Below are 15,798 nucleotides of genomic sequence, written 5' to 3' on the forward strand. Positions count from 1 at the left end.
ATGGCGGAGAGTTTAACATGACTGTGGATAAGACAAGGGAAATAATGAAGAAATTGATGAATTAATTAAAAATTAGCTATAATCAATTCAATTGGATATGACAAGGGAACAAACAATCAATCAAATAAACAAAATTAATTTTAGGTCTTTTATCTTTCTAGACAGGCAAATTACTGTCCCTTTTTATTTGAGTTTTTCTATTGGAACCTCCAAATTTACTCACTTAACCTCTATGTTTTTTACACCTCCTATTAAATTTTCAAATACTAAATTTACTCATTAAACCTCACTAAAGTTCCTCAAATAACCTCACTCATATAATTAATTTACAAACAAACTAAGATCTTTATAATTAAAAAAATTAGTCATTTCAATGATTTAATTACTCTATAAATCTTAATTACAACTCCATTCCTTAATCAGATAACATAAATCTCTTATCCAATAAAAAAAAAATCAAACACAAGGTATTGAGTTTTAAAAATTGATAAAAATAAAATAACATGAACTATTATGTGATTTTTTTATTTACTTTTTCTTTTTTAGCTGTTCAAAAAAAAAAGATTAATAATTTTTTCTTAATGTTTCTCTATTTTCTGTACCTCATGATTAATTATTTAAATATTTTTTTTATTTTTTTTTATTTGCTAGCTTTTTTTTTTCTTCTTCTTTTTACAAATATAATAGATAGATATAGATTTAGGGCATAATACAATTTATTTTGTTCTTCCTGACTAATATGCGTTCAATATGCATATCATACATTTTATGAGTTTTATTTTCTTAATATATATATATATATATATATATATATATATGAATGCTTTAATGAGTACGTAGTGAAATTGGAAAATGAAAATAGATAGGGAAAATAATAAAGAATGCATATAATATTATTGAATTGGAAAGTCTAGAGAAAATAAATATAACCATTTTTTGAGTATAATTATTGTCCCTAATAGTCATTTTATAGTAGGTTATATACGTCATTTAATAATTCATAACATAGTGAGATCAAGTGAGTAGATTTGGAGATCCCAATAAAAACTCTCTTTTATTTTACTTTCCTATGGAGGCTTTTACGGCATCGATAAAGTGTATCTTCCTCCCCATTTTACTTTTTCATTGGAGGCTTTTGAAGCACATAATCTGGCATTGAGTACCTCAAAACACAAACACAATAATAGTACCAATAAATCACCGACAAGATACGAGCAAATAAATCTTCATTTTAACCCATAGCGTCAAAATGAAGCAATAAATTTACTGTTTTGAGTACCCAAAAGACCTACTGTGATCTATACAAAACCCATTTTCAAAATTTGGGGGGGGGGGGGGGGGGGGGAATATGGAAAATAAAAAATAGAAAACGTCCGGCAAAGATTTCGATTTCAATTTCAACAACCTATACTCCCCCTTTACTGTTACATGCTCCTTAAATCCGCATATAGCCAGACAGCTACTCATCAACCAAATCCACCTTAAAAGGAAAATCTCGGGCAGTCACCTGATAATGCTGAGGTTATTGGAGGAAAACATACCACATGATGATAACACTTTCCGATTCCTCGATTGTCTGATGAATGCTGACATGCTTTAGATACACGGTTTCTCCCATGAGGACCAGTTGCTCAAAAAATTTTCTTCATTATATCATTCTGTTAATTCTACATCAGAACTCTGGACTTCCACTGTAACTGACGTTGCAAACTTTTAGCGGGCGGCAGGATACAGAGGAAATCAGTGCTTCCTCACCACAGACAGAGAGTGAATACACATACAACATCAATGCTCTCTTTCTGATGCTAAATCACGTTCCAGAGAAAGTCTAGTTTACAGCTTCAAAGAAAAGAACTTGCGGTTGCAAATGCCCTCTTTCGCACATGGTAAGAACATCAGCCCACCCACCAATCACCTATATTAAGTCACAAATTGTAACAAAGGACCAAAGGGAAAGAACGCAAAGGAAGCTTGATTTACAAAAGAATGTGAGTTTACCTTGACAGTATTATCATCATACATAACCCAGCATTCACGCTCATGACTATAGGCAAAGCAATGGTAATGTTGCCCGTAGTAGCAAACCTAAGAGTGAAATGATACGTCAGTTCCAAATAGATACACGTTTTCATAGAGACCGATAAATCCAAGTATTTGGAGAAGGTAAGCCTCCTTGTCAACCTTCAACCACACTATAATTTACAAACCTAAGAAAAATATGAAACAAAAGCTGCAAATGAAACATGATCAAGGCTTATCTAAATATACATACCACAGAAACCAAGTTATGTGTACTCTTTGGATCCAGTCCACGGTAAAGGACACTGATATCTATCTTAGTATTTAGAGCTGCCAGTGTTGTTTTTATATCATCAGCACTCTCACACGTATTTTGCCAACCCATAACTGCAAGAGAAAATATTAACATAATTATGGGTATTGATGGAAGCCAGTTTCCTCTTTACAAACAAATAAGCATTTTCTCAAGTCACCTGTTGTGAAAACATGTGGTGGAGTTGAAAGAATGTGATGGATATAGTTGAGCTTCCCACAGCCGCCAGCCTCGGAATCACAGGCCAACTGATGATTCTTCTCATGATTTAAAAGCTTGTCAAAGGAGCTTTCTGCATACGTATCCTAGCAAGAATAATAAGAGAGAAGGCAAAGAAAATTAGTTAAGATACCAAAAACATCAAGTAGCTTAAACAGCAATTGCAACCATCAGAAAATAAATAATCAGAATGTTCTTCACAAAACAATACCTTCACAGTTCGGAGAGCACTGGCATTTATATTATGAAAGAAAGAAGTGTATTTGAGATGTCTGGACTCCAAACCACACTGGCAATTCATTCGTTCAAAAATGTTCATTCCAAACATGGAGTGCACAATACAAGCATTGTTTGAACAATCCCAAGACCCCAGGCAACTACTTTCCACAGATTCAGTATCAGAAACACTCGAACCACGAGTAAATGACCGGTGAAGACAGTCAAATATCACTCCCAAAACTTCAGAAGCATCATTCATCTGAGCCTGCATAGTTGCTATTATCTTAGTCACAACTCCGAAAATGGAGATAAATTTATGATTCATGAGCTAATAGGATGATTTTATAGTTACGTAAAGGTTACATTAGTGGCAGGGAATAATGTACCTCCTGGAAGAAGTTACTTTCTGGATACAGGTTGCTTAAAGCTATTCTCAAAGACGTAGGCGCAACAGCTTCTCTTCTCATATCTGTAGCTGCATTACTCAAGGCAGTAAATATTTCATACAATGCACAGACCACACATGGATCCCCTACGTGAGCATGTTCTGATGTTGATCTTTGCAGGAACTCATCTCGAAACAGTCTAATATGCCACAAGGACTGAGAAGATACAGAAAAAGAAATGTTCGGGATGGAGAAGATGATCAGGAAATGACCACAATAATAAACAAATCAAAATAATAAATCCATCAGATAACTTTGTATCACAAGCACCTGTATGATAACATTCAGAAAGCAGTTGTATTCACCAACTTCATTCTTTAACCCAGTACCCAGGACATCGATATCACTTGCATTTTCAACTCTGATGTCATTATGTAAAACACCGCCTTTATCAAAATCTGCCGAAATCCTTTTGGGTGTCCTCAAACTTGAAACTAAGGGCAATTTCTGCTGTTCTTGGAATGTATCTGATAAATAGCATGGATAGAAAGGTTAGGCAGTTGCAGACACTGCTATTAAAAGCTGGAGACACCAAGTTCTCAAAACCGCAAAAGCTGGGAAGATGCATTGGTAAGACAGATGGTAGCAAACTAGCAATACAATTTGGCAAGATAAAGCTTACTTTTTTATCAGTCTCCTAATGTCTAGGTGAGACTACATTAACACTGACCAGATTATGTAGATCAAACTATTGATTCACATGGTCAATGATTGTCAGAGTTAGAAAACTTGGGTAATATTTGTCTTAACATGGCCAAAATATTTGCTAATCATATTTCATTAGAATCATACTGCATCTCTTTGAATGCAGCACTTCCCTCCATTAAGATAAAGGTACCCCACTAACTAAAGTGACCGGTGGTTAACAAATGTGAATATTGAGTAACAGAACATCGAAAATTTCACATATAAATAGATCATTTTACCTAGGCTTTGGCGTACGGCCTTTTTAAGGTCAGCCTGGAACCTTTCTTCATCATCTTCCTCTGCATGTTGCTGTCTCAATTCCCGTGTTCCCTTGTCTGCCAAAACAGGATTCACCAGTTTTCAATTAACAAATCCCATGCCCATAATTATTCCAAATGCCAAAAATTAATGCACATGAGCAAATGCCTACAAAGATAGATGTTGTATTTATCATATTTGCAGAACAGCAGGAACATACAATTACAAAGAGGATCAATTTTAATGCTAAATTATCAAACTGATGAAATAAATAAAAAAACTAAGCCTTCCAAGGAACTTGTCAAACATAAATCTTTTTGCTATCTGTCAACAAGCAAAAAAGTGACAGGGCAACTAATGTTGGCATGGTTCACCATACAGCCAAAATGACTTTACCAAACACTAAAATCATGTCAAACACACTCAAGCAGCTGGAATAATATCAGAGCTAAACAATAAACCCCTCACAAGCTCCATTTATATCACAAGAACAATACGCTCAAAGGTCAAAATTGCAGACGAACTCATGGTGGGTGAGTGAACTTACTGCTATCTGCAAGGAGATTGTCATTGGATCGAATTTGTTTACTTTGACCCTCAACATTTGGCCTCCCAACTTCAATATTTTCCCTTTCAGATAACAAGGTTCGACTCTTTCCGTCAGGCACTTTGGTGGAACTCCTCTGCCTTCTATTTTTCCTTCCTGGCCGTCGATCAGAAGGCAGATAACCATCCTCAAGAATTCCTCCATTAGGTAATCCTGTTCAAGAAGATGAGCAATGAATACATTTTTCATTATCACATTACGCCACCCTCATCCAAGGAATCCTAACACCAACCTGGGTGAACTTTATCTTGTGCACCATTAATCATTTGAGGACCAGAAACAGAGGAAGCTTTTACTGATGCTGGAGAACCATTTTCCATGTTAATAGGCACGCCTTCTAGATTGTTAGGGGATCCAGTCTTCTGTCCCAACTGCTCCTGAAAAGTAAATTTTCATTAAGTTTTCTACTTTTCTAAGTTCCTCTACATTTGACAGGATGAAATTCCTCCCATGCAAATGATCTTCAGTATTCGATCTTCAGTATTCAGTTCCATGTACCAATTATTGAGTGGTAGATCAAGACAAGTAAACAGAAACAGGTAGGGCATAGCGTAACAACACTAACCTGCACATACGGCTTAAGTGGCTCGTGCATATCTTGATCATTGGCATAAGGCTCCAAGTTAACATCGTGCAGTTTCTCTGCCACCTTCTCTGGATGCGGTAGAGTAAATTTCTTACTTTGCTCAGCAAGGTGCTTCTGCTTAGCTTCCTTCTCAATTTGTCTCTGATACTCCAAAGTTTCTTCAAGCTTTCTTTCCTCTTCCTCAAGTTCGATTCTCCGTCTAGATTCCTCTTCCTGTTGCTTCAAGTCATCACCATTTACAGAAACAACAATCTCAGAATCTGGAGGGTCACCATAACATGCGACTGGAGAGGAACTGCAATAGGAGGCACATCAAATATACATCAAACAGAGTATACCCATTATAAGCAATCATAATCAATTGATAGCCACTTATGAGACTAGTAATAAATTGATACATATGCACAATGGAAACAAGAAGACATACTGCTCCGCAGACTCATCATGATGCATGTGCTCATCTGAAACACCAGTACCCTGCAAAAGTACGGGGAATAAATGTTAAATATCAGGATACATATTGACCTCCACCAAGAAAAAGACAACCAGAGAGACACAATTGAAACCTTTGTATCTTTTGCTTTCCTATACTCCTTATTCTTCTTCTTGTCTTTCGCTTTCTCCTGTGTGTGTCTCAAATTATCATTTCCTCCTTTGACACCTTTCTTAGAATCAAGTGCAAGTTCTGCCAAAAATGCCTCTCTTGCAGCATCCGACTTTTCGGTGGCATCTTTTTCAGCCAGCTCCTCCAAATGTGCCTACAGTGACACGAGAATGCATTATGCTAAGTTCAGAAAGAAAATAACCAGTTCAAAAAATTCATCTTCTTTAATACATACCCGAAGGTAGGACTTCAGTAAAGGCAAGACTATTGACCGATAATCATGGGCGGAGACGGGTTCGAGCTTAACTTCCAATTGCTGCATCCCAGTAACATTTCGCATAATCCGTGCATCGATTTTGCTTAGCTGCATGAGAAGCAAAAAATAATTTAAATAAAGAAAAAACAACAACAAAAAAACAGAAGAGGTAAAATCACAATGATGATCATTTCAGTTAAAATGAAACCCTGAACTGACCTCTACATATAATTGTTCTCTCTGTCTCTGGATTGCAAATTCTACACTATGCACATAATCCTTGGCTCTCCGATCATCATCTTCCCCGAATTCCAAGTCACATAACTGAGAAGTCACACCATCATAAGTTTCCTCATACCCAGACTGGTTAACATAACTTAAAACGTTTGATATGGCATCTAACTCAATCCTACTTGGAAGGAACATCATATCATTCTCTCTCTCAAGCTCTTCTTTCCTCTTCCTTAGCACAGACTCGTAGCTTCGATTGGAAAATTCCGTGGCATTTTTCCTCTTTTTCCCTTCTTCAACACAGAGATCTTCAACTGCCTGTAATGCTTCTTCATAGTTTAAATGCTCACATTTTCTCTCACAAAGACTCTGCAGGTGGTAAAATTCCTTTTCAAGCATCTGGAGAATTTCCATCCCTTGTTGTGTTTTCTCTTCTTTTGTTTGCATCCAGGATGTCAACTGTTCAGCACTACATGGGCCTGCAAATATCCAGGACAGCAGAGCATCGGAATCAGGAAGAAGCCCAGTTCCATCAATAGGGGTTTCATACCCAGCACTAAATGTAGAATCAGAAGTGTCCAAAAGGAGGCAGGATGCATCACTGCTGAGAACAATCCTCTCTTTGATCTCTACACCCTGATTTGTGTTATTTCCATCATCCATAGCACTGCTACTTTTCTCAGAATATCTACCTAAACCACAAGCATGGGACAGATCCTGCAAGAATTTGAGGATTTTCCTAAGCTCTGTAGCTTCCAGGAAGCAAATGCACATAGGTGTTTGCTCCACACCATGGTTAAGAAGCTCAGAACCAGACTTCTGTAGCTGATCAATTGTAAATTGTATCACCCTGTTAAGATGAGTTGCAGCAAGATATTTATGCCTGATAAGAACCTCAAATAAGGCATGAATTCTTTCAAGAAGCTTCATACGTTCACAGTCACCAGATATCGGCCAACCACCTGCTAGAGAAGAATAAGCAATAGACCCATTGTCCTCATCACATTCTGTAGACTCAACGTGAGCAACCTTCTCATGGTTATTGCGATCAACAGTTAAATCACTAGGGCCATCTTCAAGAATTTCCTTCTCAGGCGATTCATCCCACGCATCTTTGAAACAATCCTCATACTCTTTGTTATGATTCCCAGAGTAGAACTCATCAACAAACTCAGAGTCTTTGCATTTTCTTTGATCTGTCAGCATTCTAATAGCAGCAGAGACATCCAGCGGTTTCCAAGAACAAGTAAGAATCATCTCAATCCATTCATTGTCAACATTTGGAGGTAAAACTGACTGCATTTTTGGCATAAGGTTTCCCATATGTTCATTCACAACATGGTGAATATGTGATTCAGAATCCACGAATTTCTCACTGCATCTACAACAAACCCAGTAGTTCCAACTTCTACTACTCTCTGCAAACGCCAGTGCTTCTGATAAAACCTCATTCGCCAAACCATCCTTGGACGAGCTAAACTTGGCCTTAAGATCACTAACTCTAATCCTAAGTAACTCTTTCTTCATATCAACACTCATCGATTTCCAATACGACCTAACACAATCCTTCCTCTCCGATGATGACCCGTTTTTCCTCAACCCCCCATACTTTCTTCGCTCACCACCTCTCTGACCAGAACCCGACGACGAATCCACTCCCCTGTCACTCTTCTCACCCTCATTGCTCAACTGAGGCACCTCAGACTTCTGCTGCAACAGCCTGGCAGCCGCAACCCTTACTTCAATCTCCTTTCTCCTCTCTTCCGGCGTCTTAGTTGCCTTCTTAATCTCATTCGGCCGCCTAGTTTGCACCAGCCTCACCTCCATAGGGTCCTCTGTCACCCTCCGAATTGGAATTAACCTAAACTTCTCTTCTCCATTCCCCAAATTCTTCATCCACGTCGAAATTGAGGCAATATGAGACTTCTGAATCAGCTGCCTGAGCTCATTCTGCACGTGGCCAATTCGAGCCTCCGCCGTCGGCAGCTTCTGCTGGCTCTCCTCCTGCAAGCTCTCCCTCGCAGGATCAACCGGCCTCTCAATCGCCAGAGCCCTCTCGCACTCCGCCACCACTTCATCATACTCCTTGCCGTCGTTGGCCGCCTCGTAGAGCAAATTGGCGTAGAAATGCGCGAACTCGATCGAGTTCGGCGAGAGCTCCACCGCCCGCCGCGCCGACTCCGCCGCGTTCCTCAAATGCCGCTGCTTCGCGTTCGGGTCGTCGATAATCGACGCCACCTTGACGCACACAGTGCCCTGAACTCGGTGAATCAGCCCCGAGTGAGCCGAATTCTCGTGCCGCTGGCACGACTCCTTCATCAGCCTCAGCGCCTTCGTGTGGTTCCCGCGCCGGAGCGCCGTCAGCGCCCTCTCGCATTCGAGCTTCGCGGCGGCGCAAGCCTCCGAATCAAACACCTTACCACCGCCCGATTCGATCGACGGCGAGGATTCGATCTTGTTGTTGCTCGGGACTAGCAGGTTGTTGTTGTTGTGGTTGTTGCTGTTAGGGCTATTGGACTCGGCGTCGGCGAGAGTGAGGGGAGCAGAATCGGGCTGGGCCAAAACGACGGCGTCTCCGCCATCGACAATCGGCGCAACCGCCGCCGGCGACTGTTTGGAACGCGGAGCAGCGTTTCGCTTCTTATTCCCCATTACTCTTCTATACAAATCCAACTCACACGCATATATGTTTATCCTTATATGTATATATCTCTCTCTGTATGTATCTGTATCTATAGAGTGAGAAAGAGAGAGAGAGTACTTACTGGAGAAGAAGAGGAAGAAGCAGATGAGGGTAGAAATGGAATTTCACAAGATCGGCGGTGTGATCGAGACGAGAGAGAAATGCAGAGAGAGACACTACCTACTACTAGGAGTAGTGCCCATGGAACGGGATTAAGAAAAGGGAGAGATTAAGGTAATTTACATCAAATCTGGGCTGGGATTCGGATTTAGGTCCATTTTTCTTTTATTTTTTGTGTGAGGACTGAGGAGAGAGTGTAGTAGGGTAAGGCAATCTCTCTGATTTTTTTTTCCTTTTTTATTTTATTTTTTTATTTATAGAAAATCTGGATAGTTTTATGATTGTTACGTATCTTTATATTCAGGCAAAGTGGAGACAAATCTTTTACTCGTTATTTTGATTCGCATTCTATACTTGCTAACACCTCGTCATTTTAATTGTTTGTCTTTCTTTTTAAATATTAAATGTTAAAGATGCCAATTTGGTAAAGCAAAGTTTCAGTTTCGAAACTAAATGATGAGAACACCTCATTTAAACCTAACTGTCGCCGCCAACGGCAAACAAGCTTTGTAATTGTTAATTTCTTCCTTGTGGTGTTTTAGGATGGGAGTGTGTTTGTACTTTACAAGGGGATATGAGCAGTCATCGAGCTCCGTAGTCTTTTCGCTAAACTTAATTTCTTGTCGTCAAATCTATCATTCACTATGTAATTTTTATTTTTTGATCGGCAATGACGTGAGTTCTTCGTGCACACAAGCGACACACGCAATAAAGCCTACTTATCCCCCTAATTTCATTGGCCTAAGCGAACCTATAACAGTCAACCTTTACATCAATGGTTTCTTCGATCTGACAAAGAACACCTCTAGAAAGCCAATGACATTGCTTGTTGGGTTGGCGTATAAAGTTCTAATTTGATCGGATTCTAATATAAAATTCAATATCTTACTTTAAAATATTTTAGAGATTTTCTAAAAAATCATCAGAAAAATATACCGCTTATTTATTTCTTGTAATTAAGGTCCCAAAGCATAGTTCTCTTGAGGGCATTAGAGTGGCATATGTGTCATCCAACATCTCTGGTATGTTCATTTTAAGCATCTTGGTATTGGTATATCCTTTTGATTAAGCTTGAAAGGTAATATTGTTTTGCTAATGGTCTGTCGGTTTTACCACTTTGGCCTTATGCTACTGTCCTACGTAGTTGCTTCCGATTGATGCCTTTATTGAAATGTTACCTATTAATTTTTTAAAAATGGTGGTGATTTGGACATAATATATAAGCACCATATGAAATGAACCCCTAATCTGATGGGGGAAGGCAAAAGTAGAGGAGATGAATGTAGCCAAAGATAACGAGACATGACAAAAGAATAAAACAGAAATTGAACCATTAATAATAGGATTAAGCACAGACAAAGTTACGTGAAGTAGTATAAAAACCAATAAACATGTATACTGTGGTCTCAATCTCTTCGGCTAATATATTGGCTATGCCTTCATTAAAAAAAAAAAATCTCCTCAGCAAAAGGTTATTTTGACCAAAATAGCTACTGAAAAATAAGTAAATAATTAGATAAATAAAGAAATAAATGTGGTGAGGCCTTTGACAAAAATTGGGCAAGAAAAGAGAAGAAGAAGAACAATAGCTTGGACTGCAACAACCAGCTGGAGTAATTTCCATAAAATATTAAAATGTCACAAAAGATCAACAATGTTCCAGGTACACAATGAAAACTTGAAAACCATGCACCTACTACAACAACAAAGTTTAAGAGGCTCCTGAAGTCATCAACATTCAAAACACACCAATTTCTTTTTCTTGAAAACTTTTCCTTCTTTCATGGCATGAGTCAGCTACACCAACTTTTGGGTCAACCTCAACCACCTGCCCACAAAGTTGGGCAAAAACCCACATGTTGTAGCTTAATGTCATATCAAACCTGTTCATTTCTGGTTAGCTCTGCATATCCTCAAAAATTGAACACATAAACAATATCAAGACTGAATTTACATCCCTGGTGAAAACTGAAATTTATTACTCAACTTAAAGCTGCACATAAGAACAACTTGAATACAGTCATACTCTCATAAATAGAAGACATAACTCAACTAAGCCTGCTAATCTTCCTCTTCCTACCAAGAAGGAAGAACAAAAAATCAGAGCTGAGGACAGAAAGGAAGCATTACTGCCTACAATAAATGCATCCGCTCCACATAAGATTCGAGTAACCATCTATTAAGAGACTCCCCACATCCTACAAAGCACCCAGAATTCCCATTCTCGGTGAAAAACGGGAAACTAAACATGTGCAGCAATTCCTGCACTGCATGCCTCACCATAGAAGTTCCTGTAACCCTACTCCGCCGTCCCCATCCTGTCACAATATCAATTCGGTTTGGACAAACCCCGGATATTAGCATTTCTTGACGAAACCAAGCAAGTGTCCTTGATAGTGCTGTCACAGCAGTACCATCAGACATAACATGTAGGTTTATAAGCCAATAACATGAGCCTTTCTCTTTGACGGCGTCTGGATAAACATTCTTCTGCGCAGCCACCTCCCAGACAGAACCAGCCTCCTCCTTGAGCCCTGATTTATGAAGGAAATCCACTACTGCATCTACAAGCCCCCTCTTGCTTTCTCTATCCTCACTATGCATCAGATCCAAGAAGCTGCTCATGTGTTCTCTCACGTTTTGGCCATCGGGTCCTGCTGATGGCATAGACAGTAGGAATGTATGAGCAGGATGGCGTGTGACTGCCATGAGCTCACAACAAAATTCCATGTCATATGGTGATCGTGCTTCTGTGCAACAACTGAGAAGCAAGGTATATGTCTGCAAAGAAGGGTTCAGACCTAAGCCCACCATGCTCTGCAACAAGTTATAGGCATCAGACAAACGGTGCACCCTAAGAAACGCACTGAGAAGAGAATTGCAAGTAGGCACATTAGGACGCAAACCAGCATGGAGCATTGCTTGATACCAATCCCAGGCTTTTTGCACATTACCAGCCTTGCCCCACAAATCAACTAAAAGGCCATAAACAGGTTCATCAGGTACCCAATTCTTCCGTTTCATTTCACCAAAAAGTGCTTCTGCCTCCTCCAGGTATCCACAATGGCCAAGCACCTCCATTACTATGCTATAAGTCACTTTATCTGGCTGAAATCCAGCACCCTGCATGTCACGGTAGAGCTTTAAAGCAGTCTCATAGTTCCTTGCTTTGGCCTGCAAAGCTATCATGATATTATAGGTGACCAGGTTGGGAACACAACCATGATCCACCATCTCACAGAACAGCCGGTGAGCTGCAGCTAAATGGCCAGCTTTCCCAAGGCAGTTGATCATAACACTGTAAGTAAATGTGTCAGGCGAAAGACCAGCCTCTTGCATCCTATCATACAGTCCAAGGGCGACATCAAGAAACCCAGATTTAGCATGGATGTCAATGAGTGTACAGTAGGTGACGCGGTCAGGCTCACAACCTGCTTCTTGCATTCGACTGAACACATTCATTGCGTCTTTCAAATAGTTTGCGCGACCATAACTATGAATCAGACGATTGTATGTCACAACATTTGGTTGACATCCTTCATTCACCATCTGATTAAGCAATTTATTGATGGCGCCGAACTGCCTGGCACGACCAAGGATGCCAACCATGGTGGTGTAAGTATGCCCATCATGCCTGAATCCTGCTTGTCGTTTTAACCAATTAAAAAATCCAAGAGCAACAGAATGATCTTGAATTTGCTTCAAAATTTGGTTGGCTTGATATGCGTCCATTGAACAGTTGAGACTTCCAAGAGCTGCCTCTGCAGAAGGGCCCCATTTAAGCTGTTGCAGTATGTGAGAAACATTTTGAACAACATTCCCCTTGTGCGCACACTGCCTGTTGAATGGAGCAATCCCTGTTGGCATTTTCATCTCTCTTGCAGGTTTATTGAAACCTTTAGGGCCACATCTAGTAGTCTCTGCATCTGTAATCTGTACATTGGAACTGAAATCTGGAACGAAGTGGTTTTGCTGAGCTTTTGATTTTCGAGGCAAAGCCCTTCTATCATGAGTTTCTGGAGTCTGAACACTGTGAGCCGCTGCTGAGTTTTCTGTCCTGTTATATGGAACATGATTTAGACCTCTAACAGAACTGGATTTATCAACATTTCCCTGTGATCCCTGATGATTACTCGTACGCTCTGAAGCTGCTGCTCTCTCAGTAGATGGCTTTGGATGCACATTAGTGAAATGCTCTTTCTTTATCTGCTTCACATTTGATGACTTGACACTGGAGACTCCCACGGTGGAACGAACCACAGTGTTTTTTGGCAAACTAAGCATCCCCATCCCATCAGACAAAGGAATCTTATAACTCACTATATCTGACAAAAAATTGACAGCTGCAACACCAGCCTTAACAAATTGCTCTGTAGCAAGAGGTGATGAGCTTACATCCTTCTGAATGCCATCAATGTTGCTAGCATAACTTACAGTACCTGACCTCACAAAAGGTGTTGGGGCAGTTGCCACCTGTTTTATAGAAGTTGTCTGGTCAACACTCACAGATTTACGAGAATCTGCCACTTTCACTGCATCTCCCGAAACTAAGATTCCTGCCCTTGCAGAAGGTTTAGATCCGGTGCTTGATGGATTTTGGGCAAGAAGACCTCTATTTCTTGCTTGCTGCCTTTGTGGGGCACAGTTTTCATCTTCAGAGCAAGTGCATGAATTTCCCTCTGTTGCACTACATCGTGACCCGCTGAGAAAAAATGATCTAGCACTAGTTGAGAGGTTACCTATATGCTTTGCGCGCAACAAATTTTGTGCCATGGTATCACCTGCACAAAAGCAAAGGATAATAAATTAGCAACATGGCATAGTATATCAACACAGGATTAACATATAAAGACAGAAAAATGCTAGCCACAGTCATCCAGTACAAGGGACCTCCACTTTTTCTTTTTACAGATTCTTGATGTGCATCACCTCACACACTAGTTATCAAGTTAGAGTTGTATTACAATAGTATATAAATTAGAGATCCTAGCCAATAAAACCCAGAACGCACATCCCAAAAAAACAGAGGAATCCTTAAATAGCATTATCATTTCCGTAACAGTTTACAAATCCTCAAGGTTCTCACTAATCCTAACCAATGCTCCAACAAGTTTTTACAGATTCTTGATGTGCATCTCCTCACACACTAGTTATCAAGTTAGAGTTGTATTACAATAGTATATAAATTATCCTAGCCAATAAAACCCAGAACGCACATCCCAAAAACACAGAGGAATCCTTAAATAGCATTATCATTTCCGTAACAGTTTACAAATCCTCAAGGTTCTCACTAATCATAACCAATGCTCCAACAAGTCACTCACATATGCAGCTTCCTGATTACGATATCATCAATTCACCAGAAACACCACCTTAATTTGAAACTGATTAATAGTCAAAACATTCAAAATAAACAACCTGTAAAAGAACATTGCGGCCTTACTTGCTAGTCTATTGTTCCAATTCAATTACACACCATCCAACACAATCAACATTCCAATGTAACAACAACTCCTCGCATTAATATTCTGTACACAAAACCAAGAATTGTGTTTACTTTCATTCCATTTTGTTAGTTCCATTTCACTGATAAGCATCTGACATATGTACAAACTCATACTTTACATAAAGATTAAAACTTTCAATCTCAAACCTACAAATACACCCTTCCTGCTAACCAAAAAGAACTGCATATGAACAAACAGACAAAAAAGATCAAATCTTTGACACATGTAAAAGCTCATGAACATACCTATACACTCAATCCCCACAATACAAAACAAAAACCAAAGTAATTCTCATAAAGCAAACAACTTTACATAACCCAGTAAACAAAAACGGCTGACACAGAAAAGAGAGGGTACCCAAAATGGCCTTCTGGGTCTGTCTAGAGACAACAGCAGAGTACAGAGAGAGAAGGGCAGCGGCGGTGGAGGCGGCGGCGCTGCTCTCTCTCTGCCGTGAAAGAGAGGAGCTTTGTGCGTTCCAAGCAAGTAGGGGAGAAAAAGAGAATAGAGAGGCTGCTGCCTGCTGGCCTTGAAAATCAGCTGTTTTTGTTGTTTCGCCCTACTTTACAAATTTCAATACGTGCAGTGCGGGCGGTGTTGACACGTGTCGGCGGGTTCGCGGTTCACACGTGACGGCCCTGGAACTAGAACCCTGTCTACAAACACTGTAGTGTTCCCCTGGGCTGTTGAGGATCACAAACGCTTTCCATGTTTTTGGAAAACGATTCGCTGCGGCTCCAGGATCATATACCCCGCTTCGACATTTTCTTGAAAAATCTCAATTAGTCAATTATTAGAAAAGATATTTTTACCCTATTTCGTTTTTTTTTTTCTTTGTGAAAAAATTAGGTGATCGGTATTCTCTTCTTCACCTAACCATCAAAAATAAATAATATTGTCACCCGCTACTTGATCTGGGCAGTGAGACGTTTCATATTTTTTGTTACTAGCTTACCTATAGCAGATTGGATGTAGATTGTTAGTTGCTATGATATATATATAATTGATTTCTTTTAATCCATAATCATCAAAAAGAAAATCAT

At 39.6% G+C, this 15,798-nt stretch overlaps 2 protein-coding genes across 4 annotated transcripts; both read right to left on the reverse strand.

Annotated features, from left to right (window-relative positions):
- Positions 1-1,209: 1,209 nt before the first annotated feature.
- Positions 1,210-9,387, reverse strand: LOC112175330. Of its 2 annotated transcripts, none has more exons than XM_040510721.1 (15): positions 6,434-9,387; positions 6,194-6,322; positions 5,921-6,112; positions 5,782-5,831; positions 5,334-5,649; positions 5,001-5,139; positions 4,709-4,921; positions 4,143-4,238; positions 3,487-3,683; positions 3,157-3,372; positions 2,763-3,035; positions 2,493-2,637; positions 2,273-2,406; positions 1,999-2,085; positions 1,210-1,915 (listed from the first exon to the last, which is right to left on the reverse strand). In XM_040510721.1, exons 1-15 carry the CDS (start codon positions 9,095-9,097, stop codon positions 1,829-1,831), a joined length of 4,938 nt encoding a protein of 1,645 aa, XP_040366655.1. In that variant the 5' UTR covers positions 9,098-9,387; the 3' UTR covers positions 1,210-1,828. The 2 variants fall into 2 exon arrangements, with proteins under 2 accessions (XP_040366655.1, XP_024168770.1); XM_024313002.2 differs by having other exon boundaries at positions 5,001-5,145; positions 6,434-9,386.
- Positions 9,388-10,851: 1,464 nt separating this feature from the next.
- Positions 10,852-15,379, reverse strand: LOC112176555 (pentatricopeptide repeat-containing protein At1g74750). Of its 2 annotated transcripts, XM_024314541.2 has the most exons (3): positions 15,113-15,379; positions 14,692-14,776; positions 10,852-14,029 (listed from the first exon to the last, which is right to left on the reverse strand). In XM_024314541.2, exon 3 carries the CDS (start codon positions 14,019-14,021, stop codon positions 11,382-11,384), a length of 2,640 nt encoding a protein of 879 aa, XP_024170309.1. In that variant the 5' UTR covers positions 14,022-14,029; positions 14,692-14,776; positions 15,113-15,379; the 3' UTR covers positions 10,852-11,381. The 2 variants fall into 2 exon arrangements, with proteins under 2 accessions (XP_024170309.1, XP_024170308.1); XM_024314540.2 differs by lacking the exon at positions 14,692-14,776 and having other exon boundaries at positions 15,113-15,377.
- Positions 15,380-15,798: the final 419 nt, after the last annotated feature.

The sequence above is a fragment of the Rosa chinensis genome, chromosome 7 (genome assembly GCF_002994745.2).
Source record: "Rosa chinensis cultivar Old Blush chromosome 7, RchiOBHm-V2, whole genome shotgun sequence".
Lineage (NCBI taxonomy): Eukaryota > Viridiplantae > Streptophyta > Magnoliopsida > Rosales > Rosaceae > Rosa > Rosa chinensis.